Genomic DNA, 27444 nt, shown 5'->3' with positions numbered 1-27444 from the left:
CGAGTGAGACAGCATCCAAGTGAGCCAGGGTGCTCCTCAACTGTATTCCTTGCGTTGCCATTCCATAAAGTGTGGTGCTTCCGGGATGTCTGCTCTGTGAACCCGCATGCAACACTGGCAACTGGCGAAAAGACAGAAAAGTAAGAACTATATCGGGTTACTTGCATTCGTGGCCGGTGCAGGTAAGCGCGGTGGAGTGGGGCGGGGGAGGAAGTCAACAGAAGTAGGTTTTATTTATTTATTTAATTTGACCTAGTTCATCGTCTGTCAACTTCCCCCTTCCCAACCTTCCCCGCCCCACCGCGCATACCTGTGCCAGCCGCCGCTTGTTACTTGTTAACATTGCAAGAACGAGCCTGCTGATCAGTACAAGGCTTTCAACCCCTTTGCATCCCCAGGCCACACAAACCAGAGGGCAATAGGACCTGGTGGGCAGAAAATTGTGATTGTTCTTCGCACATACAGAAGCGCAGTTTACTTTTCAGTGAAGGCCATTTGCCTGCGTTAAAGGTTTGTGCTGCCCATCAAGTCATTCAAAACCTCAAATCTTTATATTTTTCGGTCTGGTTTGACATTGCATCCTTGGGGTTTGGCTCCACTTAAAGCAGCATTACTCTCTCACCCACCGCTATTGGCTATTTGTTGTGATGCGACACCTTTCTGGAAGAGTTTCTATTGGTTGTCTGAGGGCCTATTTTACATCTGTCTGAAAAGTAAATTCAATCGTAACACTATTTGTCACATTCAATTTCTTATCTCTCCTGTATGCATTCTAAACAGAAAGCAGTAATGTTATGGCTTCTTTTTCCCCAGCACTGGCAAAATCAACCGGACAGACTTTAATGTGATCAGCAACTATTGTGCATGCAACCCACATATCCATCTTCGTGAATGCCTGTGTTTACATGCATTGATACATTAAAGCAACACCTACTGGCTTTGCAAATGCTTATTTTAATCGCTGTAGGGAAACTCCCCTCACAAGTGCAGAAAATGCAGGGATGTAGCATCACACAAAGAACCTGCACCCAGGGCATTCTACGGATAGGGCTTAGGAAGATTTATTTAGGAGAAAGATAACACTGACCTGATCCTTCAATCACAAAGCCCTCCCCCAGGACCCGTTTAACGACAAGGACCGTTAGCCCACATTCATCCAATGACCTAGATTCCCTGGCGGGCACACAAGACAGCGTGTTCTTGAGATGCTTTGTCTGGAAATTATGCAACACATTTAATAATGAGCCTCTTGGCTGAAACTGTCCAGCTCCATTAACAAAAAAACACAACCATTGATGGGTCCCTCTGACGAAATTTGCATATCAATGAACAGTGAATGGTGGGATTGTATGCCAGACTATGGCGAGGGGACAAAAAGCTGTGCTTGGGAAGATTCAAGAATTCCTTTAGAGAAAGACCAAGCCTACTGGATCACAGACCCAGTTAACTGCACACTGTTGCGTGCACGGTAAGTTAATTTGCTGAGTGCCATGAAAATGTACAGTCTCTTGGTGAAATTGTGCTTACCGGGCTTCCATAACTTTGCTTTCCATCTCTCTGCATTCATAGTCCTCGATGTATCCTAAAGTGCAGTTAATCTGAGTAAAATCTGGATTGCAGACCGCTAGGAAGTGCGGGCGCAGGCGGCCGACCGACACTTTGGCTATGTCTGTGAAGGACTGGCTGATGGAGCACCCAAAAATGAAGCAGCCGACCTGCTTGTAGAGGGCTGCGATGTATGGGTTCTGGATGAAGGAGTGGGTCCGCTCCTTCAAGTAGTGGATCCGGTAGAACTCACCAGTGATGATCTGAGCGAAAGAGAGAAGGTGCGATATTTAAACAAGTGCTTTGAACTACAGCAGTGGGTCACATAAAACAGTCACAGCAGGATTAGTCCATCCTCACGTCCTGCCTACAACACAACACCTTCCCACAAATAAGGTCCTTAACCTCACGATAAATAATATTTAGCTCCAATTGTAATATCTTATAAATTATGAAGAGATTTATCACACAGCCATGATGAGGATGTAACAAGCAGAAAGAAGATACCGTTTAAGGGCTGGAGTGCTACCAAGGTACACTTGAGGACCAACGGGCAGATGTACGAAGCTTTTTTTGAGGTTACGAGTGGCCTGATTCACAGAATTGGGTCATTTGCAACCACAAAAAAGATTTTTCCAATGTACAAAAGGCAAATTGCGACCGAATTGCAATTTGCATTTGCTTCTAAATACTGATTCGGTATTTGGAAGGGACCTCCCTTTCAAATAGCAAATTGGAATGGTATATATTAATGTTTTGCGACCAAGTTCTGATCACAAAACATTACTCTTTTATCGGCTACGAAGTTGTAGTGGGTACCCATTCACAAATAGGAAGAGGTCATCTAGGTACCCCTTCCCCTTTCAGAATGTTAAACTAAATATTTTTGATTGCAAGCAGTGGTCCCACGGAGCACTTCCTACACGTAACAAAAAGAAACTTAAAAGTTTCATGTTTTAAAAAAAAAAATGCATTCTGTTTTCCTTTAAGGGCATGGGCTGCATTTAAATGAAAAAAAGATGGATTTATCAAAAAGCAATCACAGACATGGTGTTCTGCTGACCACAGCAGGCCACCATCCAGTGATGGCTGCGATTCCTAGTGGGTTGCATATTGCGACCTACCTCATTAATATTCACGAGGTAGGTCGATTTGCAACCCACAAGGAATCGCTCTTTTAAAAATAACAGTTTCATACATTAGGAAGAGAGATTCACTAATTGCAGTTTAAAGATAATCGCAATTAAGAAATCGCTATTCCTAATGTTAGTACATATGGCCCTAAGTTCCAATCCAAGGTCAACCACTCTATAAAACAGTCTGTACCTTGGCAAAGCCTTTTGTCTAGCTAGACACCTAAGCCCTCTGGCACTTGTGAGATGCAACGCAATTTAGCATTGAACTTTTGGGCCATTAAAATGGCAACTATCCTGCCACTACTGTAGTGCACTGGCGCATGCACAAAACTTTAATAAATGAGACCCCAAGTCTCTTATCTTTTGAACCCTAAAAATCAGTGATGCATTAAAATGGAATTATATTAAGTTTTACAAATTTGCAATCAGCAATTTTTATAGACACACAAAATATTATATATGTCGGTGAGCTTGTAATGTGCCAAATCACTGCTCTTTGCAAGTATTAAATATAGCCGGAGGGCCCAATGCCATTCGGGGAGTGTTGGGAGAAAGTCGGGAAGAGCCCCAGGGTGCTGAAAAGGTTGTGGACTCTCTAGGGGAACAGTTTCTGCTTTGTCTGTAGTGCTGTAGGTGTGGGTGGGGCCAGGCTCTGTCTTTACCGGCAGTCCCTGCCCTTTTTCCATCAGTGTATTTTCCAGGTGTAGAGCTGCACCTTGTAAAACTGGGTCTGGTGCCTCTAGAATGAAAATATTAGGTAGAAATACACCGGACCACACTTTGTAGCCCAGAACCATAGCCCCTGCGGGGTTAACAGAGGCATAAGTGTGCAAAAGTTAAAATGTAAGGTACTCAACTACCACCCGAGCATACATTTGTGATGGGTAGTAATCCCTCTTTCGACTAATATTATTTAGCTATTATTATTGAGGGTATTGAAAATAAATACTGCCAATGTAGCTCTGCCTGTTTTTTGTGTATAGCTGGGCATCTAGAATTTGGAAACACCTACAATATTTTAGCAGTAGATTTACTCCATTTTATAATCTGAACTAATTTCAATCATGCATCTGCAATAATTTAATTCTTTCCTAATTATCTTTTTTAATCAATGTATGTTCAGAAAGTTGTTTTTATATAGTGTAATGGTTACGCCCATGAAAAAAGATTCTTGATGATGGCAAATTGAAATATTTTGTTAAAATGCTATGATTTTATGGAAAACGTAATTTTTATTATGACCTTGATTGTTTTCAGACACTGGTTCTGAATGTTGGTGGATACATACGGAAGCAATATCTTCCTATAGTGCCTGCAGCAGAGTCAGATAATTGCTTCCAGTGTTTTATTTATGCAGAGCCCTTTAAGTGTTTCACAAAAAAGGGACCCTTAGTGCAAAGTGTTCAATGGAAAAAGCAGAGTCCCAAAAACGCTTACTGTTCCAATTATGTGAGCTCCATTACCAAGGCCTGGAAATGCCATTATTACAGCTGCACCACAACAGCAGCGGGCCAAAGTGCCCACTTACCACAGTCCTCTCTTCATTTCCTCTAGCGTGCGGATAATAAATGAAAACATGCCCGCCCTCCTGCATCTAGCGCTACATAGACCAGACACAAACGTGAAAATGATACAATAAGGCTAATCTACTCACTTTTCTCTTTACCCTCCCATTGAGATTTTTTCAAATAAACCAAGGAATCTTTCCAGCGCCAGAGAGCTTGGGTTTTCCAGGCCCGTGGCGACAAACTGGGCCAGGTCAATGTTCGTGTATGGAAGACTATCAGAATGGATACATTTACCTACAGTAAAAGGGAACACTTGCAAAAGTTATCCTTAATATCTAGAATAACTCAGAATGTGTGGACCTACACTGGACACACCGACAATGCTTTCTATAGCAGAAAATATATAGAGAAAATACTTTTTGTTGGAAAATTTGGCATTGTGATATTTGTATACCTTTTTGTAGTGACCAGAGGAAGTGTGAGTCGTGCTGACATTTATAAAGATGAATACATGTTGCAGTGTGACTTAACTAGAAACTAAAGGGCCACTCGACTCCTTTAATTTTTTCCATAGATTTGGGAACTAAGACACATGAGGATACAGAGACTTATCAATTACCACACACTTCAGTCAAGTGGCAAATGTGGAATTCAAAAAGATCTGATGCCTCAGGCTTTGCAAAGTAATTTTCACAATAAAGCATTAGGGTTAGCATTTTCTAATGAACGTGCCATCAATCTGACAAGCATTAACCTACTGGTGAACAGTCACACAGGTTTCACCCATGGTAGTGCAAAATTGTATGGGCAGACAGCTCAGCTACCAGAGGCAGAATTTGATAAGGCTTATTTAATGACTCCCAGCTTTAGAACCATCCCTCGGCAGAAGAGTGTGATCCTCTACTATTTATACCATCAAGTATTAAGACACCCCATGCATATCTTAATCTATCATCTGCAAACTATGAACAAGTTATCACCTTAGAGAGCCAGAACAGTGGTGCAAACCAGGGGCCAGAAGTACGACCATTCAGTTTAGCGAGCCGCAAATTGCACAAAATTGTGACTCGTAATTTGCGACTCGCTAAACTTAATGTACAAAAGTGTCTCAGACACTGTTTGCGATTCCCAATGGGGTCGCAAATTGAATGCCTCATGAATATTAATGAGGCTGTCGCAATTTGCGACCCCATTGGGAATGGCTAGCACTCCTAGGAATAATGACCATCATGTCTGTGGCAGCTTTTAAATATAGCAGTTTTTTTCCAAATGCAGCCTGTTTTCCTTCATTTAAAAAAGAAAAACAAAACTTTTCATTTTCATTTTTTAAGGGCAAGCAGTAGCCCCTGGCACCACTGCCTGCTCTTGAAACATATTTACGCACCCTTACACAAAGGGGAAGGGGTCACCTGGGGACCCCTTCCTGTTTGCGAGTGGTATACCACCTACTTGAAGTCGGTGGTAAACTGTGAATGTTTTGCAGCCGCAAATGAGGTCGTAAAACAACAGAACATGGCATGGTGACTCTCTATTTGGAAGGGACGCCCCTTCCCAATAGCGAGATTCACAAATGCTATTTTGCGAGTCAGTAACTCGCAAAATAGCATTTGTACATGCCTGGAACCTTTTCTGTGGTCGCAAACAGGCCGATCTCCTGTTTGCGGCCGCAAAATAGGGTTGTACATCAGGCCCTAGATATTTTAAAGCAAGTGTGTGGGCTGAGGTCAGTGCATTCCTCCAGAGGACACAGTGTTCAAGATGGGTAAATCTCCACCAAAGCTTTGGTATGCCCTGTGCAGTTTGCTGAGAATCTGATTACAATGGAATCATTTCTAAAGGTCCTAATACTTTTGGCAATTTGATACATCATCTATGCAATACTCCGTTTCACCTATGCATGGGTCACACCGCGTTCAGCAAATGATTGCATCTGACTTTTGTGACATACAAAGATGGAGCTATGGGACTTCTTTCTTCACTTGAAGGCAAGTGCTGAATTTGGGAGAGCTGAGCTTCTAGTTAAAAGAAAGGTTCCCGGAATTGTAACTTTCAATAAAGTTCAGGGCATAGAATGAAGTCCAAATGTCTCACCTCTGCAGAAGAGGTGATGGTTAAATCAGATTTTGTCACCTCATCATACACACCTTACATTTGGCCATAGACTTGCAGCTTTCGGATTCTATTCATTAACTAAATGTTTTTGTACCCATGCAATAAAAGGAAAAAGGCCCCACTTTTATTGCGTATGGTTAAACTCCATTAAATCATGACACGCCCCTATGTGCCACGCTAGAAGGCAGCATACTGCCCCCTCCTTCTTCCACAACTTGGAACTACAGATGGAAACTACCACACGGAATACATCTTGCAATTAGACTTAGCGGGGAAGGACGCTTTATCCCTTTGCGAACCCCAAAGAGGCGGTTTATAAGGTGTTATTATTTAACAACTGACATAAAAGCCTTTCAGGAGCCACATAAAGGATTTAGAGCTCCATTTAATTGTGAATGTCTAGGAGGAATATATGAGGTTTTGTGGCGGGTGGGACCTGGGCACCCATCTGCGCCAGCTGTCTTGCAGCTGTGTGGGCTACCAGCGAGTTGAGCTTTTTGCACTTATTAGCTTGAAGTCAGCCATTTTAGTGAGGAGTTTGTGTCATGTTGGGTTTGTGTGGCAGCCTGTGGTGGGAAAATTGTTGGTGACAAGAATCTTAATCTCAGCCACTGCCTTGCTATCCTTCTCTCAGTGCCACCCACACCTCTTATTCTGGTGTAAGCCCTTTAACCAGATGTTTGGCAGAGGAGAAGGGGGCAGGGGTGCACACCTGCATTTCACTTGCCTCATGATTAGGAGAGGTGTTGACCACCTGGGAAGCATTAAGTTATTGCCACCAGCTGCCTCATTTTCCATTGTTCGGTGTATAGAAGCAGACCCATAAATCCATTGAGGAACCAGAGTCAAAGGTACTTTTGAATCAGCAATGTTCCAATGAGGTGAAATAACCCTTTCTGGTAATTGTAGGTATGTCACTTACACGAAAGTCAACAAATGAAAAGGGTAAGCGCGATATACCAAAAGCAAGTATGGTCGATTGTATCTGATGTTATATCATGCTGATTTATAAACTAAACCGATTTTGGTTGAAATCAACTTTCTTTTTTCTCCATTAATCTTCTATGAGTTGAATAGTCTGTAGTGAAATTTTGAGACATTTCCAAACAAAAGTTTACTTAATATCAAAACAGCAATGGAGCTTAGCACCATGTCCCATTCAGGAGACAGCAGTCTGGTCTATGTACCATCCTAAGGGGCCATGCTTTTGAAATACCATGAACTGAAAATGGATCAACACATCAGTGGGTAGATATGGCATGGTCAGCTGTCCATTAGTTAATAACTCATATGATATAGAGACGTGAGGTTGTAGAGTACAGAGAGAATTTGGAGCCTTAAGTACCAATGTATTTACACAGACACAGAATGAGTGAAACCCTTCAATACATACGTCCCTTGGTGTTGCTCTTCTGATTCCTGTTCAGGCTCCATCAGTATTTATTTCGACAAGTTTTGAATCATTGGTCTATGTCTCTGCATCATTTCAAATCCACGGTGGAGCTACGTCAGCTAATGCGGAATGTGACTTAGGGATTGCGTCAAAAGAATTGATGCCTCACACAAGTTTTTACATATTTGTCTGCTCTGGAGGTTCAGATTTGGCCCCGTACTGTTCGGTTTCAGAACTGACACTATCAAAACTTTCAGCAGTAGAACTGGAGATCCTTGGGCCAGAATTTAGCCTACACCCCAGGACACGGCCACACAACAGAGGCATGGCTTTTTAAAATGTAGGTTCTTTTGAAGAGATACCTACTGTGCTTCTGTGCCCATAATGTTTGTGATTGATGCTTAACACTCAATGTTGTTTGTGGAATTTATAATTTACAACTTGAAATGTTTTTGGTATTTGAAGCACATTGCCGCCTATTCACAAAGGCGTTTTGCCATATGTGCATTACAACACTCTTACGCACCTTTGTGAATTGGCCCAAACCATCTAAAATAGGAATAAAATGTGAATATTTAAGGGATATTCATATACAAGCAGTACAATTAGAAAGCACTTTTACTAAAATGGAGTTGGACATTTCGGGTCTGATTTAGAAAGGCATGTTAGAGTAAATTGAAGAGTATTCCTCTAGAACCACTGCCCTTAGGCATAAATGTTTGTGTGAATAGACACCTTTGTGTTGGTGCCCTCTTAAATAGTTGGTAATGCGCAAATTAAAGAAAGATTAAATTATGTCCCTGTGTATCACTCAAACAAGAGAGGACACAGCACTTAACATTTCCGAAGAATCGCTAAGTTTTCATGCCACTTCTCTATTGGTGGCTTCCTTAATGTATGGCACATATGAAGGAGAATGCAACTAGAGAGTTATTACATATTCTAATCCCACATACTTCATTTAAAATACTGATTTCAAAGCCGAAGGATGGATTAACTAATGAGCCTCTTACATTCGACCATAGTTTGAGTGCACAACACAATAGTGGTGGTGACTATTCAATATGTCCAATATATGGGCGAGACTTTGGTGATTTCATAAGGTAAGCTGTTGGAATCCTACACAGTGGTAAGAAACCTGGGGGACAACCTACAGCCTAAGTGTGGATTGAATCTGTTAGAGGTGAAAGTTGTGGCAAAGAGGGAGGCAAGAAAACTACAGAAAGACGGTCAATGCCCAAGTGGTCAGTCGCCCGCCTTGAAAACTCAGCCAGATTCATGCATTTGGACCAATAGTGCCCCTGTGTTCTCGCTTTTTCACAGTGTGTCCATGAAAGGACAAAGAAATACAAAATGGACACAGAGATGAATGCTGACAACATAATGTGCGCGGTTAAATCCCACTGCTGTTTCTCACCTGAACTCGGATATGACAAGGCCAAGCGGTGCATCATTCAGAGGATGCAGGCGGGTACATGACACTGCTTGTAAAATGAAGCGTGTATTAAACAGGAGTCCGTTTTTTCTCTTCACTTTTGCATGTATTTCAGAATATAGCATCGTGAACAGATATAATTGACTTGTAAAATCCATCTGAAGCAAAGGGCCCGCAGAGCAATGTCCTTAACATTATTGAAAAGTTATTAACACTTGAGAGATCTCAATGTTTGTGTGCCTCAGTTCACACATGATGTAGTTTTTGTATATATTTACTCAAAACAAATACATGCTGAGCATTTCGCAGGAATGAATTTTCGTCTGTGATTAAATGTAAAGGTGTCCAATTACCTTGCTTTTCCAGGTCACCTGACCTTTGTTCAGTCACGTGTTAAAAGATGAGATATTGTAGCAGCCAGAAAGACATATTTTGGTCTGCAGTATCACTTTCACACAGCCGCTGGAGTTTCTTTACACACCATCATATATTTTTTCTTTTAGAGTTTGCGTTCAGTATTGAAACCCCCTGGTATTCCACACCCCGCCCAGTTACCTCTTTATCGGGCCCCTCCCTGAACCCAGACAATACATCAATCTAATGTTTCTAGTTTGACAACAGATTGATTAACTCGTTTGGTTGGTTGTTGTTTTTGCTCCACGTGTTTCCTGATTGAAACCCAACCCTCCTGTTTATCAATCACTCCCAGTAATTAGAAGCAGACTGTGAGCGAAGGGAAGATGTGGGCAGATTAGGTGAAAGAGGGGGTGTTTATGGCTCTCTTCAAACTCTTATCGTCTCAATTAGTCTCGCGGTGAAGCTGGGGACCCGGGTTCTAATCCCGGCTCCGGCACTTTATCTTTGATTTTGGGCAAATCGCATAACCCCCTGCATGTAAAACTGCGAGCATTTATAGATATAAAGGAGCTGTATATTTGTGAAATGTCATGTCCACGTGCAAAGCTGATATGTAAAGTCCCACATGACATACAGAGCTCAGTTTTCTCTTTATTCTAGACTAGCTTTCTTCATGTTTTAATAAAATTATTTATAACCTCAAATTAGATAAGAACTTACATTACTAAAACGTTGGAATACTTGCTTGATTCAGTTAACACAACATTTCATAACAAATGATAAAAACACATGTTTATAAACTCTGTTTCCTCTTGTACTTGCATATATTAAGAAAGCAACATTTGACAACAGTAACAGACTACCAGACAGCAAAAGCATGCAAAGCAGCACCAGCCAATTTGCCCCAAATTAACAGTTTTTAGACAGAAGGAAGAACGCGTGAGCACCAGCTACATCCAGCACAAATCCGTGGGAAATAAGCAGATGCCATTTCTGCCAAACCTTAATGTATTAAGACTTTTAGAGTATATCTGGTTCCCTATGGTTACCTTATCTTAGAAGGTGTGCCATCAGTATTTTAGCCAGATTTGATGGAGGTGTGTGTGTGATGGCGGGGCACACAATCTCCAGCGGATTGCAAGTTCCTGAGCTTGGTTTGCTTCTCTTGCCACAGGTAATCTAGGGAGTATAATATTGCTGATCTGCACATTTCAAAGGCAGACGGGGCAATTAAATCCAATTTGTCTGATTACAGCATAAATATTTAATAGAAGAAGCCAAGGTTCCTAGATTCGGCTTCTTTTCATTTGCAGATATAGTCAATGGTGGTTAGCCAAGCGGCCATGTTTGAACGTGCTGAACGTAGAGCGCACCAGAGGAAAGCGATGCAAGGTGCAAGAAAGGAAGGAGCATTTGGATTGTATGATCGCAGACTTACAGCAAGAATGGCAATGAGAATGCCAGCGGCACAGAGCACAGCATCATTAATGGTCTCTCCTGGTTTGGATGGGTACTTGATACTTTCATCATTGCAGTAAAAGCCCCGTCTGTACGGCTGGATTGTGCTAGTCTCAATAACCAGGAAGGGCAGGCCAGCTAGCGAAAGAGCAAGAGAGACACAAAAACACATCAGTAACATGGACACACATGAACGACATGCAGCACAGACCCACTGGGACAATGCAATACCCATACACAGTTCTCTTCGGAAAGTGTCGTTTGTTTGAGTCTTACTCTACAATCGTAGTAATACGCACATGGGTTCATTGTCCGATCAAACGCAAATTGAGCAAAACATATTGATAGCAATTAATTTAGGCATCATTGTGTATGTTTTGCAGGGTCCCAGCATAGTCTTCTGTGCCACAAATTGGTAACTTACAGATATGAACGTCAGCAGAACTCCTACTGCAAACAGCACGGGGGTAGGCACAGTGCTTTTCAATAGGGGGTACTTGATGGACTCATCACTGCAGTAAAAGCCCCGCTTGTAGGGCTTGATATAAGAAGTGGTGTTCATCACTGCTGCAGGGAGAGTGACTGTGTAAACAAAGTGTAGAGCATGAGTGTTACTATCCTGCATGATGAAACCAGGCAATATTTGGTGGGCATAATTCAAGCCAACAGCATATAATGAGTGGAAAGGAACCTGCCCTGTGGCTACTGGACAACTGCATTCAACACTCAAGGCATGCATCAACATTTTTAAATCTGCACAAAATTTAATAAACAAATACAATGACTTTTGAGAATGACTGTTCAGTTTTTGTTTTCGAAATGCTATACTGATTATTTAGTGTTTTCTGGCAAAAGGATCAATTGATTCATGACATCAACTATTATAGAATTGTATTTGCTTCTGATCCTGCATCGATTACTTGAGGGGAAAAAAATTAACCCATGTTACGTTGCATCTTACCTGCCTCCTGCCATGTTGGCACATCACCCCTTCAACAATACTGCAAAGAATATTTTCAGAATTCCCTGTGGGGGCATCACTCACGAACCCCTCTTCCACCCATGAAACCAGAATCTTAATACATTTTCAGTGGTGTCTGAGGCAGTTTTGAAGGTGGCAGGCAGAGTAGTGACTATGTCCTCTCTGTTGAGGAGGAATGGGAATTTTTTTTGTGGACATGTGAACTTTGTTCACTTCCAAATCCCTTCAGAACCAGCAGTGACCAATCGCGTACAGCTCATTCTCTGCCACTGAGCTGAAAAATTCTGAAAATGGGTTTGGGAAACCACTTTTTTACAATATAATTTTAAAAGCAATGTCACCAAAAAAAACAAGCAGAAATATGAACTTTGTGTATCTGGTTCTAAAAACATTGCATTGGCTTTAAGACCGTTCTTCTAAGTGCCTTGTCCGACTTGTTTCTAATTTCAACTCATCAGAAAACAGGTTAAGGGAATGATGGGAGATGTTTTTCTTCCTGACCACATGTCCGGCGTTTAACAAACATCGCTTGCCCCACAACGTTAATTTTATTACGGAGACATAGTGTTACATCGCGTACATTAGGAGAATACAAGTATCTTTATTTTTTTCACAGACTAACTTTTCTAAACAACTTTTCTGGTAGGAATGACTAAACATTCAACAGGATTGACCAACAATACCCTAGATCTGCATACCCTCGTGGATAGCTAACATATATGTGCTCTCATTGTATAGATCCATGGTTCTATATGGTTGAACTAAGTAATAACAGTGGTGGTTCTAAGACATGGAATAAGCAAGAATTTATGTCTGGTGCAACCAGCAGAGGGCATAGGATTGCTCCTAGAAGCAGCAATGGGCGAGATAAGAGTGGAACATTCCCTCTATGTTTTCTGATCATGAAAAATAGTTTTTTACCTCTATTGCCACTGCGATAGCTCCAAGTGTTGTCACCAAATGTGGTCACTTGTTCTCTTCTTAAAGATCTTATTACCTTTGTGTTTTTCAATTGGTGGAATTTGAGTCCACCTGTGGCCTGAGAAATCCTCAATGATCAATTGACCATCTTTTATTGCTGCTCTGCTTTGAAAAACATAGGGAGGACTTCACAAGTTTTCAGATGAATAAAATAAAACTGGCAGTTCTGGGGATATACCCTTCTTGGAATGAATGTAATTTAATCATAAAACAGCCTCCATTTATAGCATGGCAGTAAACAAATCAATGCATGATCATCTTTTCTCATCACAACAACCCAACAAAGAATTTGTTTCCAGTGGATTCCTCTCATCCATATTCCGCTACTTATATCATCTTAAACCCCGTACGTACTCTTAGCGTTAAAAAGTCCACTGGGAGCCAGCTAGAACCTGATGTCAATATTTGGGTTAGAACCCTCGGTACTGTAACAGAATCTCTTCTCAAAGCCGATAGGGCCTGATTTGATCCCACATCACCCCCTACTTAATTCCCTAAATTCCACCTCATCCCGGGGACCATGCAGCGTACACTTACGTGGCCACTGCTATTTCTCTAGCTCTTCTAATAGTTTTCTCATGACATGGCTGCAGGCCACATGGCGTTCAAATAATCGAATACAGCTGCAAGCTACGAAGGCTCTGAGAACATGCTGCTCTCTTCATTTAATATTAGGATTTCTTTTTTTTTACTTGATGCAAGAGAATGTACATCACTTGTTATGTTCAGTGTTTTCCAGACAATAGAACACCATGGTCATAATACATGCACTATGTGTGGTTTCCTTTCTTTTAAGCAAACAAAACAGTAAACACACACAGATGGGCTTGTTTTGGTTGTGTTTTCTCTAGTCTGGGTTTGTGGTGCACAGAGGATATTTTCAATTCAATGGCGCCTTTTTTATAGTGAAACCATAACCTCAGGTTCTCTGCCTTGACATGGGAATGATGCAAAACTAAATATAGTCCTAGCAACGAGCACACAGCTTAAAAACCACACGCTCTCGCTTGTCCAAGACTCTCTAGAGCGGCCTAGGAATGACATTTGGTGCCTAAGTATCATAAACATACAACAACTGCACTGGTTACAGAACAGACCAGGCCGAGGCCAAGATAATAAGAATGTGCATTCACTACTCAACCATTAAATTAAGGCTTTTTCCTAAATTCTAGGATTCTGGATGAATGTATTAACAACTTGTGAGAATGAGTTTAAAGCATGATTTTTTTTAAATGTAAAAGGACCATGTTGAAGAATACATATATAAATTTTTCCCTCATGCTATAATCTTTACCTCGGTGGCAATAATAATACATTTTTAGGGTACATTTCCCTGGTTGCTTGAAAGAGTTTGTCATTTAATGGAATATAGATGGCATCTCTGTGGCTCCTGCTCGAACCAAACCCAACACGAAGGGAGCTGTACTGGATGCTTCTTCACATCCATGATGATGTCACTACAGCCCGCCTAATGACATCATAACTTGTGTGAACCATAAACTCACCCAGGCCAATGGGACTCAAGTGATGGGATTAAGGAAGACCAGCAGCTGAAAATGCAGTCCCCTATGGAAACGCTCATATAATCTGCCCCAAGATAGACAACGAAAGAGCCCTAGACAGGTTGCACAGGTGATAACCCTATTTTCTTTAAATCAATCAACGGCTATCTTCTGTAAGAACCATTACTCTGATCCACCACATAGTATCGAGGATTTACAGCAGTAGCTACATTTTTACCTGATTAACATTTTACACTCTTCAGCTATTCATTGTACAAACTCAAATAGTTCTTAGTCCCTGTTTCTACCAACCCTATTGCTTGAAGTGATTAGAATGTATATATGTTAAGAATAAAATGTAAAGCCTCTCCTATTAAAAGATATATAGTTTTTCATCCAAAGATGTCAATATCATATCTTTATCACTATCATTTTCTGCTGTTAATAGGTCCTGAGTTTAACAAACTTGAAATTATTAAAAGCTGAGTCTGCTCAAGAAGGAGTCCCACCTATGACCCCCAAGCTCTGCTCAGGTTTTTATGCTAGTGCATTGCCAAGCAGCTCTCTCTGGATAAATGTAGTTGAGAGACATGGATGCGAGACTGTCGGTAGTCAGCAAAATAGAGTGTGAATCTAGACCTTCTCTTACCAACAGTCAGTTTTGTCAAAAACATATTGTTTTTGCTAGCACAGGTAGATATTTCCTTAGAGGGAGGAGGGGAATGCAAAAGACAAACATGTCTTTCTTTCTGATATCCAATTCTATTCAATTGAAACATTTACATGTTGACAAAGTTAGACACACGGAGGAGTGTGGGATTTTCCATCTTTGACCGGACGTCCTAGAAAAGCTAATACTTCACAAGGCTTTAAGAAACAAAGCCCGGACCACCCACTCTTAAGGCCACCGACGAGGAAGTATTTGCTTGGTAACACAGCCCACTAAGCCATATTAAGTTGTACCCAGGGGATTCACTATTTGCAGCAGGTCAATGCACCCCCTTTGCAGTGGTTAAACCACAGTATACATGTGTTCTGATCCTACTTGGAAAACTCGAGGCTCCTTCACTTAACTTAGTTTTCCATTACAGCTGAGACATGGTATTTAAATTAAACATCATTGAAACAACGTATAGCTCTGCCTTTGAGCTGGAAGAATCAGCAGAGCAAGCACCACTCCAGAGGCACGCCTGTTCTCCACTCAGGGATCTGCTTTAAAAGATCCCTGGTAATACGGATTTAACCAGTTGCCTGCCGAATCGGGACTATCTATCTGCAGTACCTCTGTGGAGCTGGGTATTCTAGCCTGATCTACAAATAAAGTGCTGGATATGAAATGGGGCATAACCATGGGGACTTAAGATCAGAATTATCAATTTCACGCTAATCCCGCGTTCCGAAACTGAAACGTATGGTCCCAAACAAAATAACCTTGTCTGCCTGGAAGCACCGGTGCCCCAGGTATTGGTAATTGCAGAGCTTCGGAATTACATGGAATATGTCTGGGGCCCTCTTAATAAGGCCTAAGAGCCCGTCCCTTTATAGTGACTTTTCAACGAATATACTGCTTTGTGCTGCATTCTCTGGAGCCAGGGACTCACCATGACTTGCAGGAGTGGATCTGTTTGTTTGGGAACCCAGTTGGTAGGGTAGCTCTTCCTTCACAATGGAACTCAAAAATAACAGGGTATGCCTTCGGACTTCCTTCAACTCAGTCTAGACTCTAGGGTATTTTTTCAGGCAAGAGTTAAACTTGCAAAATCCTCATTTTTATGAATACGATGTAAAGTCACTTGTACAGAATTGTAGAAATCACTTAGTCCTCTCTACGGATGACACAGATCAGTTGTGAACACTGAGCTTCATTTAAAAATGCGCAGTGATTTACTGTATAAAGGGGGTGCCAGAGAGGGACAGTATTACCACAGACTATATAGAGGGAAAGATCACAAGCACATATTAAAGATACGCTTGGCAAGAAGACAAGAGATCTAAGGATTGATTGAACAGGATGGCCCATCTAAGCTTTTCTCAAGGGTTGGTGAGATTGTCCTGCACCCAAAGGCTTTTTTTCTGTTTCACTTGTGCCAATTTTTGGAGCCTTCTCTCAAATACTTAATGTTTGCCATACACCTAATTGAAATGCCCTACAACTGAATACGTGATGTTAATCATTTTATGGTGGGTCCGTGATTTGTGAAACACTTTTAGTTGGATCCCATTGAGGAGGTATTCTGCAGCCATGCAGAAATGCACACAGTACCCATGCCCTTTTGGTGTTCATCCTTTTAAAGACAAGGGCCTTTGGCACTTGGGAAACTCCACAAAAGCATGGCAGATATCCTCCGTATTACAAGGGCATTAAGCTCTAATGCGCATGTAATGTGGTGGGCGGTACATCTGACACCCTTGGAGTATCCCAGCACTCTAAGTAAGGCCCTAACTCCATAAGTCGAGTGTACCTTAGCTTGAAAAGCAGTGCTTAAAAGTCTATACTAGGGATTCAAATCAGGCGGGCCACATACATCCCTAGCTCCATTATGAGTTCAGCTGATGTGAGCATTTGGATATTTCTCACTTAAATCACCTCTTTTAGTATTTATTGTAATGTTTACAACACCACAAATGAAGGAGATCTGCATTTGGTTGATCCCTACCTGCAACGGCACTGACGGGCTAAAATGGATAGAACTAAATATAGCACAGAGTAATTAGCGCAAGCATTAGATCCATCACTTTTTGTGTTATGAGAAACTCTCTAAGTAGGAGGGGTAAGCCTGTAGTCCCAAACTCATTGTGCCAAAGCATCACCCCCTCCCCCCCCCCCCCCCCGTGGTGGGGCCAATGCTAAGAGTAATTCTGGTATTTGTTTGTAAAGGCACAAATTACCTAAAAACAATGGAATGGAATGTGGCAACAGTGGCTAAGATATATGTACACATTCCATCCATCACTTTTTGCGCTGTCTATGCTAGGGAAATCATCCTGCCAGTGTTTCCCACTCTGTGCCACTCCGCCTATGCCCGCATGTGTGGATGAAAAGCATACATCAGTTTCCTCTGGAACTGTCCAAAATCATTATTAAATGGCATACCTTATTGATTTGTGTTGAAATAAACCGCGAGCGGGGTGGTGGCATACCACACATCTGGCAGGTTGCACACACAAGGTGTTGTGAATATGGCAGCAGCTCCTAGATTGCTGAGTGTGTAGCAGGACAATGATGGCGCCAAGCTGCTGTTGAGGATTTATAGAGAGGCTGGAACAGCAGAGTGAATAAAGCAGAGATGGGAAACTCCTCCCTTCAGAAAACCACCCTCAGCAGTTTTCTACGGCAACACAACAAACGTAGGTCAGTGTGTACAGCAGCCAAACGTCGGCATTCCTTCCGTTTCATGAAAACATTCCTCGTGTTCTTACACAAACAGTTTAGCTGTATCTTTCAACTCTGTTACACAGCTCCGAAACCGCAATAACAGTTTCAGTTCGAAGCCCGGGAACAAAGTTCACAATGCGGTCCAGAGACGAAAACCTCAGGAGTGAAAGCGTTTTTTATTGGCAGCGCCTCTATTTCCCAAGAAGGAACAGCTTCCAGGCAGGAAACCGTCCGCTGCAGTCTAATGCGGAAAGTTCTTGGAAGCGTCTACCTGATATTGCAAGAGTCAATGTTTGCCCGTCAGCATGACTACATGGCAGACGCAGTCCAAGGAGAGACGCTGCCCCCCGAGGCGGGGTGTAATGATTTCCTGTTGGTGTGTGGTTGTGTTCAGAGTACCGAGAGGCTGGTGTCTGCTGTAAGCCACGAAGCCATTTGTCAAAGCAAGTCATTGCAAGCTTCTCCAACATGGGAGAATGCAGAAGTACAGGGGCAGCTCGCACCCCCCGTCACTTGTGAAGTAAACGTGAATACACAAATATTCACAACAGGACACACGTATCTTCTGTGCTGTCACACACTAGTAGAACCCAAAAGTTAAATGGAAGGCTATTATTGTTGCTACAAAACATGCCCAGGTAACGGCATGGCATACACAGCTCCGGGGGATTGTGCAAATGTACATGGGATTAGGGTGTGTGCATGCGCATAGCTGATCCCTGAGTGTCTTAATAGACGTGGAGCCCCCCTCGGTCCTTGAAGGGGTCCTGAGTGTTCCCACAAGGCTGAGTGCGGTCCCTGGCTGCACTATCCCATGTGTATACATTCAGGTCCTCCTTGTGGGTGGAGCAAAGAGGCCCCAGGAGCTAAAATAGGCTGCACAGTGCAAGTTCTACTGACTGGTTCTGAGCAAAAGGATGCCCAACGAGTCTGAGGGAGGGGACATCACCCTCTCCCCGGGGAAAGAGGCGGGGGTGAGGGTCTGTGACTGGATCTTTCCAAAAGGGATTATTAAGAGGCCTTCCAAGCCGCCTCCCTAAACCAATCCCATGTGCATGCTGGGACGAGGAATGCACAAAAGGTAGAGAGTTTGATGGGTGGTCTACACTCCTCACCTTACTTTGGTTGTGCTTGTGCCTAGTACTGGCAAAGGGGAATTCCATGATTATCATGGGCACACTCATGAAAATCTGGGGAAGCCCCCAAGTTAATGATTGTTAATGAATGGGACCTTTAACAATGCCTGAATATTCAGTAATAAGAAGGGGTTTTCAAGAGCCTTACATAGTGCCCCAGGGTGTCTGCAGAGAGTGCTGCTTGAGCAGGCCATCCACTGCTGTGTGATATGGCCCACCACAACAAAGCGCAGCATGTAACATTCGAGTCATCAAATGAAAAGTGATATTCAGTGAAGAAAGGAAGTTATAATGTGCTTCCCTCGCCTATTCGTTGCGGCTAAGAAATTATACTGGAGAGACTGAGAAAGGGTTCCTTCCCATTCTACTAACATATTCCAAATGTGTCCCAGAAGTACAACAAGCAACTCCCACTCCCTTCGTTGAAAAGTGCTGCCCTAATGGCTCAACACTTAATTTTGTTAAATGTTATCATACCGCTGCCTCAGTGTCCAAGCTACAGAAATGCAACACCATGCATTGGCTTACATTCCAGAGTTTTGCCTGGTGTTCACTCTCACTTCTTCATAGCTGACATTCTCACTTGTGACCCCAGAAGAATTTTGAGCCTGATTTAGATCTTGGCGAAACCGGTTACTCCATCTCAACGGGGATGGATATCCCGTCCGCCAAAATATAACTCCTATAGGATATAGTGGGATTTATATTTTGTCTGACAGGTTATCCATCACCGTTGTGAAGGAGTAACCCGTCCGCCAAGGTCTAATTCAGACCCTTTGTCTCCTAAATCTAGAAAGATGCTAATTTACCAATATCGTTGACACAGGCCTGATGATGGCCCATGAGACATAACATTATCTAGGTTGAAACATCAGCTATCCTGCACCTTCGACTATCCCCATAACATTGCTCCATGTGACATTTCAGAAGGTGTCTTTTTGACTCATTCCTTTATGTTCTTTAAGTCAATTGCACATTGTCTCACCACACAACACACTACGTTATCAACATGTTGTCATTGTATAACAATTTTATACCATATCCTGCAAACTACATGAACATGCCATCTTTACCTGTATTTTTGTGTGACTTCTATGTTCCAGTATATTTGCTGTTGATAAGAATCTCTGTACTTTCACGGGCCTATCTGAAGTAACTTGGTTATTCCTAAATGATCAAACATTTAGTGTTAGTGGCTATGAGGGAACTACTGTATTCTCTCCTGTTTCTATAACACCCAGGTTCCTAGGGATATTGGGTTGCCCCTGTTTTCTCTTACAACACATAAAACAAAAGGCAAAGTCTAGCCATGATTCACACCTTGAGTTTGCACTGCTAATTTTGCTCAGTCGTATTTTTTGGGTGTTATTAAAGGTGAAATAATTTGTTGGAATTACATTTACTAGTGGGTGAGGGGCTGAGGGGTGCAATATATATAATGAAATATATACACACAAGCAACCAGAGCCTATATGTAGTTTGTTTGGGAGAATAATGAAATCCTAGAAACACAAAATTCCTTGCAGACATTTACATGCTCCAAACAAACTTTCAGTTCCTAGAGAGGATATCTCAATGCACCAGGAGACATAAACAGCAATATAGTGTTTAGCTTCTGTACCACACTGAGCTCTCACCTAAGATTGCTTTCATTGTTTTTTTACCATATCCTAGGACTGAGAATACTTAAAGGTTTCCACCTCTGCATTTTTGCTAGCCCTCACCATATTCTCATTATAAACATGGAACCTGGCCCTGGAGCTGCCAGCAGCCACCTGCAAAAATAAGGCCACCATACAATTCTGTAACAAAATACAAGCACTCTCGAGTCCGAAACCCAGAAAAGTGACCAAATGCAAGTATTTTCCTCCCTTTTTGACATCTTTTGAGGAGACTTCATGCTCATTTTTGAAGGACTGCAGAATTAAGGGGTATTACAGGACTCTTGCGAGGAACTGGGAATGAAGCTTTTTCACACTTTTTCAAGTTTGAGTCTTGTTCCATGCACGCTGCCAAGTGGCAACACGTGTTGCGCTGTGATCAAATGGATGAAACATACAGGCCACTCACTTAAACACAGATCAAAGCGGCGGCTTTGCCAACATTCATATTTTCTTTTTATTCAGTCGGCAAGAGGTACACACTGGTAAATCAACATGATCCTTTTTATTACTAAATTTCTTTTTATTTAGCATGTGTACTAAATGTTTGATCTTCCCCAAAGCTCTTACTTAGCTTCTCAATTATGGATCTAAATAAATCACAGAGCTGCTCGCCTGTTCCTTGTTATGAAATTTTTAACAAGCTCCATCTGGAAATGCTGAAGGTATGAACACAGCTAGGGTAACTTCAGAGAGGGCATTGCTAAGCAGGGGTGGGACCACAATGGATGATAGGCATAATTTATTATAAAAATAATGAGTTGTGTGCCCATGCTGGCATATGACAGGCAGGAAAGATTCCAATCAGAAATCATGGCATGGTTAATTTCTCAGCTGGCATTAATGTCTCAAACGCCACAGATGCTGAGCGAGCGAGACTGAGACTCACCACACGCTGAAGCACATCTGGGCACCGTGACCATAAAGATTTGCTCCATAGCACCTAGAATTCTGAAATGAATAAATAATTCAGGCAAATACTATTTTTGGGAATATCAGATGACTTCTTGTAGGTCTTCTTTCCATTGTGGAAAAATTGACTACAAGAGTTGAAATAATCGCTTTGCAGAAAACTAGTGTTGGAGGTTTCTTGCCTACGGAGACCTATCCTATCACCATAGATATGAATAAAATATAAGTCATTACAGAATTTGCAGATGAAGCCATCAGTGGAGTAAGGCAGACCAGGCCTCCCTGATTTGCTGGGACTGGGACAGATTTGCTGGAACAGTCGTGGACTTTCACCATATGCCATGGCGAATTTCAGTACATTTACCATACCTCCCGTTTTTAAGATGAAACGCAGAGGGGGCAATATTTAATGTGTTCCAGTGCAAGGTAAGTTAACAGCCCTTATCACGTAGTAGTTTAAGGAGCACCGAGGATAATGTGTGCAAATGTTGCATTTTGTTACTCTTAGTGCCTCAGTGTCTACGTTTTCTAATTGGGGAATGATGTCAATCAAGTTATTCTGTGCACCTCTGCCGATGCCAAATAGTAGTCCTACTTTTATGTTTGTGGCTTGCATTGGTTTTTGATATTCAAAGTCTGGTTTCTCTAGGTGGAGTTAACTAATAGCTGCAGTTTGTCGATTTTCATAACTTTGGATGGGTATTCCCACATAAAACCTCAGTAAGAACCAATTACTTCAAAAGGTACGTATGACAACATGTATTCAGAGTTTTCAAAACGTAATTGTGATGATTAGTCTATATTATTAATCACTTTTCCGCCACAAATATGGAGGCTTGCTAAAATGGTCAGAAACAGGAATTGTTTTGAAGAATATAGGGATTTCAAGAGACTGGATGAACAATCCAAGCTTTTGCTAGAATTCTTGGCAGAGGATCCTAGCGTCTGAACCTTGAAATGAAACCTTCTGGACAGACTCACTTCTTTCTGTATTGGAACTTCTACAGAGATGTCCTGAAATTTCTGCATATAGTCATTGATATAGCAAAAGGAAATACGAATGACACGGTGGAACGTTACAGGTATACAGATTAACAGTTTCATGTGGAAATCTTTGGGGTCCATCTTTCCACCCTGCTGGTGAATGTAAGAGTCCTCACAATGAAGGGCCTCATCGATAATCAGACTCGTATGCCAGACTGCAGAAAAAGTCATAATTGCTCATGGTATCCCCGAACATCGATGGGTGAGGGAAGATCCGCAAGGTTATACAGATGCTCCACTGATTCATAGATCCATGTGTTAAATGCAGGGTAAGGCACTGAAACATGACTGAACAAGAAGGACCAAAGCCGGCTAGGCTGGTCTACGTATTTCAGAAGGTACATTTCTGCTGTTTAACCTTCGAACATCTATTGAAAGCGCTGTCACATCCACAACAGGCGGGGCTCAGAGGCAATGGACAATTATACAAGAGAGGAATGAGTCCTGTGTTTTGATCAGAATACTGTTGTACATTTAGAAGTTAGCCATAGAATTACATGTTCCTATTGAAAAAGTAGGAGTGCCAGGAGTTTCTAAGGTTTTCCAAAAGTAACAGCCACAACAACTAGCACTCAATGCATTTATAATAGAGGACATTAACTCATCATAAGGGATCACGGAAAGACTCTAACTGAATCATTAACAGCACACTTGCTAACCTCTCATGGACTCCTCGGGTTAATATTCTCCTATTACATTGCATGTGTTATATTACATGTGTTATATCACATAACAAAAATATTGCATCCACTACATCAACCACTCCAGAGCTTGCAAGGTACATATACTGCAAGCAGATATGGAGGTTAGAATATTAATATATATTTCACTTGGTATAAAACAGCAGTAGCCAATGTTGTGGATGGGATATTTGTGCAGTTGAAAATTACTGAGCTCAGTATAGTGTCCAATACCCCTTTAGGCAAATAGGTGCATGTCACAGAAATACAAAGGAGATCAACAAATATTGTGTGGGAAGTGTACCAACTACATGCATGTACAGTCATAGGACCCAACTCGCCAACTACAGCCAATGCGGGTCAGCTGAGCATTCCATTGGTGCCCATGATACTGAAAAGGTGGCCGTCCAGTCCAGGACATCACCATCCTTGTTGAAGTTAGACTGAATTTTAAATTCACATATGACAGTATGATATGGCAGTGCTTTCAATAGATGTTCGGAGATTAAACAGCAGTACTGTAACTAATGAAATTCCATTTGACTAATACTAGAGGATTTTAAAGGTACTTTTACTGCCAGATCCTGGGTGCAGTGTGCTTGATCGTACTGGAATAAGGAACTTACTCATGAGAAAATGAAGGAACATATAAAGTGTGTTCTGACATTTTCCTCATTGTTTTATGCACCTGCTCTGTATTTACTTATCCATGATCAGTTCCTTGGTTTATTTAAAACTTCAATAAAGTTCAATGTTCGAAAGGAGGCTGCTTTCTGTACAGGAAATACAAGGCATTATTCATTTTCTTCTTGGTACAGTCATCAACAAAGCCTGATTTGATTGACCAAACTATCTGGTGTTGATGTCCATAATTTCGGCCACTACTTCTCAGTTTATACAAATGTTTCGTTTTACAGGGCATCATTAGGGAAAGTAAATCTGAAAACAGTTGAAACACTTGTTCTGTATTCAGTTGTAAATTCAAAGGAAAAGAGGCATGCCTTAAAACCTGTTAAATGCAGTGACTACGAAGCGCTTTAACTGTCTTTTGGTAAATACTCCTATAGATATACAGCAAATGGTGTCCTTTTTCAGCAGTGAGTTGAATTGTATACCTGAAAACATAACTTTTTTAATGCTCCTGGATAACTCTAACATCTATTGGTAAGATTTTGATTGTTTTTCATATTCTTTATCTATACGAAGAAGTTGAATTTAAATTTCGAATTAAATCTTAATTCACAGAATATGGATTTGCTGAAGTTTCTAGCCATACATTCCACTCACATCAGTAGAAAATTTCGTAGGTCTGTGGGTTTTACACCTGTATAGCTTTACAAAAACGTGGTAAATGGTTTTCCCATGGAAGGAGTAGTTGGGTACGTTTGAACCTTTTTAAACATACATTCTCAATTATTTCCCACACTAAACAGACATTTAGTTCAGAAAAAAAGTGGCATCAACTGTGCATTTACAATGTGAAAAGCCCCCAAACAAGATTGGTCCTGGGATAATCAGTATAACATTCAGTGCAGTTGACATTTTCCCTAACCCTAAATCATTAGGAGGGCTATTGGCGGGAACAGCATATACCTGGAACATTATGAGTTTTATGCTTTCCAATCTTTTTTAGCAAAAGTGTCTTCTAAAGAAAGAGTAACTCATAGAATAGGCACAAGTCTATTAATTATAGACCTCTACTTTTTTATGTGAAATGAGAAACTAAATTAAGTGATTGTGTAAGCAAAAATGTAGATGCTATCACGCCACTCTGTCTTAAAATTGTGTCAGCTTATTCCAGTCTCTGGTATAATTAGAGATTCTAATTAAAACAATACATATTAATGGGTTTTTATTACCTTAGTGAAGGTTATTCATTCAATTGTTTGGAGTTATCAAAAGCCTTGGTGGGTTGTTAATAGTTGAAATTATTAAATATGCCCACCCCAAGACACCATCCAGTGTAACTGGAAATACATTAATTTGAGCAAGATTTTCTGAATAATTTAAATGTAGCTTCAAAATAAGATATTTGAAGCTTTAATGCAGAAGTTTATACTCTCGTTTGCAAGATTTCTGATGAATCTATAACAATATTAGGATATATTGAACTTTCTCACTGGGGGCTCAATGCTAAAAGCTTTTGCAGTGTGCTGGTCTGTTTTAAACTCAGCTAAGGTGTGATGTACTCCTAAGTTACCAAGAGTTTCCAAGAGTAAGATGCACTCAAACAAAATATGTTTGTAAATCAAGCTATAACCTATCAGACCAGAATGGGAAAACGATGATACTGAATGAAATTGGCATAAGAGAATATTTTAAGAAGAGATATGACTATTCACTGGTCGATTAAAACCAGTTCCATCTCTAAGCATCAGTCATAATTAACTAAGCTCAATAACTACGAACTCCAACCGATCTTAACATGAACCCATAAGATCTGATCTATGAATAGGAGCAACATAGCTTTCCGTTTGTTCTTTCATCTTAACACTTGTTAACCAGCTTAAGAAGATTCAAAAAATATATTTATACAATCATCTTATTATTCAATTTCATAAATAATTAACGAAATTTCATTATTATTTCTTCGGCTAGCTTTTCGAAACACATCTTAATTTGTGGATCTATGGCCTCCATAGACAGTGTCTCACATTTTCCATACATGATTAAGCCCTGAATGGGCTATGATTGTATAAATATATTTTTTGAATCTTCTTAAGCTGTATAACAAGTGTTAAGATGGCGCCTCCTTATAGTATATTCTTTGGAGTCTGTTGTTTATGTTGCTGCCAATGCACCGGAAGGGAAATGTGTATACCAGGATATAATAATGTTGAACGCACGGCACTTTGTACAGTGAAAAAAGGCGCGAAGCCGAAACACGTTCTGTGCTTCATCTCGGTGAAATAAAATAACTGAGTTTCACCTTCGATCGAGTGCGGTCCCTTCATTTTCCTGTCGGGGTGAAGTTTTTGAGCCCGATGTTATGAGTGGAGCCACTGCCACTTCACGGACCAGCACCCACTCCTGAGTGCTTCAAGCGACCTTGGTGGAATTGAGATATATATATATATATATATATATATATATATATACACCTAACCCTGGGCGTAGTTCGCGAAGTAGCGCAACGCGTAGCTACGCAAAGTGCACTTCGCACTACGCGAGCTACGCGCAGCACTTCGCGAACTGGGTAGTACCCTGTTCGCACTGTGTAAGATGCCGTTTTCAATGATTGCACAGTGCGGACAAGCATCCGGCACTGTGCAATTATTGAAAACGGCATCTTGCACAGTGTGAGCTGTAGTTTTCTACCGCTCTGGTAGATTTTTACTTGAGCGGCAGCTTTCTCAACGCGGTGGGAAACCTGACCTCCCCGCGTTGAGAATCTCGCCAGGAGGTTTATTTTCCACGCTCGCGATCGCCAACTTGATGTTGCTGATCGCGAACGAGGAAAGAGTCTCGCCGGGATGTCATTTTGCTTGCTCGCGGTCGCCAACTTGACGTTCAGGACCGTGAGCATGCAAAAAATGACCGCTGCACTACGCATCGCTACGCGTGTTTGCACTGTGCTACGTGCAATTTGCGTAGTGCGAAGTAGCGGAAACTTCGCAAACTACACGAGCGTAGCGTAGTGCTTTGCCCAGGCTTAATGATAACAGGGTGTTGACAGATTGTGCTGCCATTGTCTTCCCTGGCTGGTTCCCAGGGCCTAATCTGAACCCTTAATAGAAGTTCAGCCATTGTATCCATGTGTTAGTAGCTGTCTTCCTTGCGAAGAGGACAAGTGCATCCCAACCATCAGCTGAAGCCCACGAGAGATATGATGAGAGAATGGCGAATGATAACCCCCTCTATCTCAAACTGATTAGTGTCTCCAGAAGCCAGTGCTGACAGAAGAAAGATGCAGTGAAATGCCTTTGTAACTAGTCCGCTGATACTACGAAGAGCGAGGGCGGTGAGGATGTGTGCTTTACTCCTGCTAAGTATTCAACATAAAGCCATTATCTGGCTCCAACATATGGGGGTGTCGGAAAATGCCAGACGGCAATCTAGACAACTACCTATATCTAATCACAGCAGGCAAAACCGATTTTATATAGGCACATAATGAGCCTACTGTTTGTCTGGAGATGACATATGCATTGTTGGAGTGAATCACATTTGTGAATTTGTTGTGCATCCTATACTGTTAGTCTATTGTCAGACTGTCTGTTACGGAA

At 41.5% G+C, this 27444-nt stretch overlaps 1 protein-coding gene across 2 annotated transcripts in view; it reads right to left on the bottom strand.

Annotated features, from left to right (window-relative positions):
* Nucleotides 1-27444, bottom strand: part of PLPP3 (phospholipid phosphatase 3) — an 83793-nt gene that overhangs the window by 32525 nt on the left and 23824 nt on the right. The window contains exons 2-3 of one of the 2 annotated variants that reach the window (XM_085602516.1): nt 11369-11526; nt 1528-1808 (exon numbers count right to left, since the gene is read on the bottom strand). In XM_085602516.1, coding sequence (XP_085458642.1) covers nt 1528-1808; nt 11369-11526 — 439 coding nt within the window. Of the gene's footprint in view, nt 1-1527; nt 1809-10924; nt 11083-11368; nt 11527-27444 lie in introns of both variants that reach the window. The other variant, XM_085602515.1, reaches the window with a different exon arrangement.

This window comes from Triturus cristatus, chromosome 4_2, assembly GCF_964204655.1.
Source record: "Triturus cristatus chromosome 4_2, aTriCri1.1, whole genome shotgun sequence".
Taxonomy (NCBI): Eukaryota; Metazoa; Chordata; class Amphibia; order Caudata; family Salamandridae; genus Triturus; species Triturus cristatus.
This window is presented reverse-complemented; position numbering and strand designations above follow the sequence as displayed.